Source organism: Zeus faber (assembly GCF_960531495.2).
Source record: "Zeus faber genome assembly, chromosome: 2".
NCBI lineage: Eukaryota > Metazoa > Chordata > Actinopteri > Zeiformes > Zeidae > Zeus > Zeus faber.
In genome coordinates this window covers 22,170,258-22,175,257 of record NC_137189.1, presented here as the reverse complement: position 1 = coordinate 22,175,257, position 5,000 = coordinate 22,170,258, and the positions used below count along the sequence as shown (strand labels likewise).

General features: G+C 44.4%; 1 protein-coding gene across 2 annotated transcripts in view; it reads right to left on the bottom strand.

Moving 5' to 3' along the window:
• trim67 (tripartite motif containing 67) overlaps nt 1-1,536 on the bottom strand; it is a gene marked incomplete at both ends in the record, with an annotated part of 43,695 nt that extends 42,159 nt beyond the window's left edge. For both annotated transcript variants that reach the window (XM_079996722.1, XM_079996721.1), the window contains one exon: nt 712-1,536. In XM_079996722.1, coding sequence (XP_079852848.1) covers nt 712-1,536 — 825 coding nt within the window. The remainder of the gene's footprint in view (nt 1-711) is intronic.
• Between the last annotated feature and the right edge of the window lie 3,464 nt (nt 1,537-5,000).

Sequence of the window (5,000 nt, the reverse complement as noted above, 5' to 3'; positions counted from 1 at the left end):
TATCAATATTCACATCACACACACGCACACACACACACACACACACACACGCACACACACACACCAGCACCAGCACAAGCACATATGCAAACCCATATGTAGGACAGATAGAAACTGGCCGATATAAATGGCAAGAAAGAAACACTGTGTGACCTATTCCAGTGATGATTCACAATGCATACATGCAAGCACACACATGCACGCACGCACGCACGCACGCACGTACGCACGCACACACACACACAGGCACTTTAGGCCTAAGAGATCATTTCAATGTTGAATCATGATGAATCAGAGCCAACCCTGACTTATGGTTTGAATCAGATATACCTCGCCAGTGCTTCTCAACCTTTTTGACACCAGGGACCCCTCAATATGATAGGTGCTAGGACCTCATTTGGTTTGATTTTGTCTCTTGGACGCCGATCTGAGGAAATGTTTATAGTTAGATATGATTTAGTCCAAATGACCATAGCTGTCTTTACCATAGTTAGGAAGACAACAGGGAAATTATGATGATCAAAACAGTCATTATATCTCTAATAGCGGTAACCTTGTGTAAATTAAATCATGGGGAAGTTCTTCTATTAATCCCTTTTTGCTGGGGACCCCCTGAAACACCCTTGAAGGACCCCTGAGGGATCCGCGGACCCAACGTTGGTAACCACTGTGATATATGAATAAATCGATTGGTGATGCTCCTTCTCTCACCTTGTGCTGTTTCCACATCACAGCCAGGGGCTTGACGTCGTGCTTGGCGTGTTTTCCGTCCTCCAGGCATTTCATGCAGACGGGAGCCTTGCAGTTGGCGCAGTACATGCTGAAGTTTTCCGCTTCGTGGTCCGCGCACGTCGCGGGCTTGCGAGCGGTGGCGGGCGGCTGCAGCTGCTGCTGGGCGCCGCCTGCGCCGCCCGCGCCGCCGACCCCCGCCTGCGCCGCTTGCGCCGGCGGCACCAGGCGGTGCTTGGCGAGCGGACCGCGGGACGGGTGGCACCGCTGCTGACACGGGCCGCAGTAGAAGACGTCGCACTGCTCGCACATCACCGTGGCGTCGACGGGGTTGCGGTCGCACAGCTGGCATTTCACGGCGGCGGCGGCGGCGGCGGCGGCGGCGGCGGCGCGGTTCCGCTGGTAGCGCGACACGATGGACTCCAGGAGCCTGTTCCGCGGGAAGCCCTTGAGCCCGCGCTCGTCCAGCGAGACGCTCCGGTGGCACAGCGGGCAGGTGAGGGAGCAGTGGCGGTGGACGCCGCCGGCCAGGGCGGGCGGGAACACGCGGACCCCGTTCGGGGACTTGAGGCACGGCGTGTAGGAGCCGTAGCCGCTGTCCGTCTCGCTGTACATGCTCATCTTGTCCATGTCCAGGTAGTCGTAGTCCGAGCTGCCCGACGCCCGGCTGTGCGGCGGCGTCTCGCCCTCCGGGGTCTGCACGGTGATGTTCCGGGCGCACGCCAGGCACACGTTGTGCGAGCAGGGCAGCAGGATGGGGTCCTTGAACAGGGACCCGCAAACGGGGCATTTCAGTTCTTCGTCCATCGCTTGGGTGCGTCTCCCTGTTTGCTGCCAGGTGGGGACGGCAGGAGCAGCCGAGATCCGCGGAAAACACTTCAGCACTGTGCGGCGCGGACAGCTCCCGAGAGCTGCGCGCATGCGCAGGAGGGAGGGACCCGCTGTGAGCGCTGTTTCGAGATTCTAACTTCACGAGAAAGAAGAGATTTGCAGTTTTCCTAAAAAAGAACATTAGCAATATATAATGTGACATAATAATATAATACAATAATAATAATAATAATAATAATAATAATAATAACAACACCTACCCTGAAAAAAAGGGGCATCTTTAGATCCAATCTTGCTGTTTCTCTCTCTCTCTCGTTCTTCTCGTTTATTCATTTTCTGTGCCCGTACCAGTGGACCTACAGTGAATACTGCATGAGTTTAATAAAGAGGTTTTTAAAACGCTCTCTCGCTCTCTCTCTTTCGCTTGTGATTTCTCCATCTGTTTCTATCACGGATGGGAACATATCTTACTCCTCATGGGGAGCAAAACAAATAATTAACCAATAATGATAATCAGCTAGTGAGGAAGATATTAATTACAACATTAATTATAATGATTAGTTATATATACAGTTATTATTTTAACTGTTGGTCGACTTTATGGTCTTATTCATGAATTGGGTCAATGGTGCTTGATTTATTTTGAGTTGATAAATCCCTTCATTCACACTATTTCTTTGGCTTTTTTTTACTCCTGCCATTCTCGTCTTTAATATTTTAATGGTTAAAATATTTTAATGTATGTAATCATACAACAGATTCTGACACAACCTATTCTCATTCATGACTGTTGGCACATCAATTTGTCAAATCACAGTTGACAGCTTCATGAATTCATGCTTCACGGCAGGTTTTTCACTGACACCGGAGGCAGAAGAACAGAAGCAGATGCGAGGGCAGTGTTTCAAAAGAGTGGAAAATGACACAGTCAGTTTGATCCACCTTTCTTCTGGCTAACCTTTTTAAACTGAACAGTCAGGGACCTTTGACTGATCTCACCCTGGGGGAGGGAAGAGGGCTTTAGTCACATCCACTGGGACAGCTTTCCATCTATTAGTCTAATTACTCACATTATACATGCATGTGGTACCCCCCTCCCCACATAAACTACACTGTAGGCTATCTTTAAGTGGAAATCCGGAACATTATTTTGTTTAAAAAATACCAGAAATCTTTTTAAGAAAGAGACAGTCAATTAAAATAATAATTCATATAGCTACAGGCAGCAATATGCAGGGTCCAGGGTAGTCGGCCCTTCATCAAAGTTCAATGGAGGAGAGTGCTTTGGTTCTCTGTTCCAGTGTGTTTTCTGACTGGAGAAGTTCATTTGTTGTACCGTGGTATGGCACTTTGTAAATCAACAGAAAACAGCCTTCACAATAGTAATACATCAACTAAGGTAAGTGGTTTAACTGCTTTTAATTGTGGAGGATATATAATGAAATTAATTGTGTGTAGTGGGCTACACCAAAAACACAAAAAGAATGAAAGCAGTTGAAAACACATACACAATTTGCAAGGAAGGAAGTGATAGCGTGTATTCTCCAATGTATTGACTACACCTTTATCAGATACATATGAATTTGTTATATGGCTAATTCTATCAGCGACATTTACCACAGATTGAGACTTATCATGTTAGCCTTTGAAATCTGTGTGGTGTTTTGGTTGTCATTGGCATATTTCTTTGCTACTGAAGCTGTACAGTACATACTTACTGGCTGGTGCCGTTTTATGTCAATAATCTGTGTTTTTAGTCCAGAATTTTCACTGAATGAATGCAAAGCATTACAGAAATGCCTGGAAACAGAGTAAATGTTGTTGTAATAAGCTGTAAAGCTGCTGGGTGAGTCAGACTGCAAATGTCCAACTGTTTTGCGTGTGTGTGAATCTACAACTGCAACTGCAACTGTGTAATAATTGCACATGTATTGCCAGAAATTGTTAATAAGCATGCATTATTACTTACCAGCTTGTTCCTGGAGTCTCCAAATCGTGCATCACCCTGATGATGCCTCTTAACACCGAGATGTTTGGAGAATCAACAGGTATATTTCAAGGAACTTCATCTGCATTGAATGTTGTCAGAGATGTTGCAACAACTTCTGTCGGCGTTTTTTGCACTCCTAACTTTCGATTTTTATTCAGAATTGTCTTTGTTTTGTTCAGAGGTTTCAGAAAGTAATTTAGTATTTTTTTTAAGAGGAGAGTGGGTGAGAGAGGCTGACCTCTAAAGCAGCACGTTCTGCCCACCACTTCTTTGCTGCCTTGGAATTTGAGCTTCTTTGAGGCATCTGGAAGGAAACTAAAAAACACAAAAAGAATGAAAATATTTCAAAACTCAGACACAATAAATACATGTTCCTTGTATTATGTAACTGCTTATGGTTATTGTGACCAGACAGTAATTATAATTCAGGAAGTTTGTACTCATTGATATCTCCAGAATGTCTATAAATTCTGACATTGGTGTTATTGGGTTTTTATTTTGTAGAACCTACTCTGGTGCATGTCAGCTGTCCTCAGAAGCGTATATATTTATGACGTTTAATAATGCGCTTTGTTTAATCCAATTGTCTTCTGGTAAAATAATACCTGTCATTTTGTAACTTCAAATGGTTAAGAGTTTGTATCTTATATTCCTTTTGTTTAGGTCCAATCGTAACTATATCTGTGCGTTACGGTATCTTGGTAAGGTTTGAGTTACTGACTCACGTGAGCTGTCTACTCCGTCAACTTGTGCATGCACACAACAACTTCTTCGTTGTAGCATACGTCTATGCGTGGCGTACTTGCGCATTCACGCTGTGTGTGGCGCCATCTTGGTGAGGTGGCAATTGTTGATCACAAACTCCATCCACAATACTGAACCGATCTGGACGAAACTCCAACAAAGTCATGTTGAAACTGCCCCGAATGCAAATCTTATTCAGATTGTGGGTTCGTTGGATCCATGACATCCATGAAGTTCTGACGTCAGTTACATCTGCACATGCCACCATGTTAGTGAGGGCCCGGTTGTTGACCAATCACTAGACTGAAATGTTATCAAGTGACCCGTGCACGCTGAGGAGAAGATAAAGAAAATACAGTTTTTTACTAAAATATTCCACAATAATGGACTGATCTGGTCCATTTTTGTATCCATAGCTGGTTGTGGTCAGTAATTTGTAACAAAAAAGAACATCTAAGTGGAAAAATATCCCTCAAAACCTCAAGTGACAAAGAAAAAATAATAATAATAATAACCAGTCAGTCAGAAGAAGAATGGAAGCATGTACTTTCTGGGACTTCTAGTGTAACCCAGCCGACACAGACTCATGGATCACCACTTTAATGAGAAGTCATAAATTAGCTGCACAGTATCTATCTATCTATCTATCTATCTATCTATCTATCTGTCTATCTATCTATCTGTCTATCTATCTGTCTATCTATCT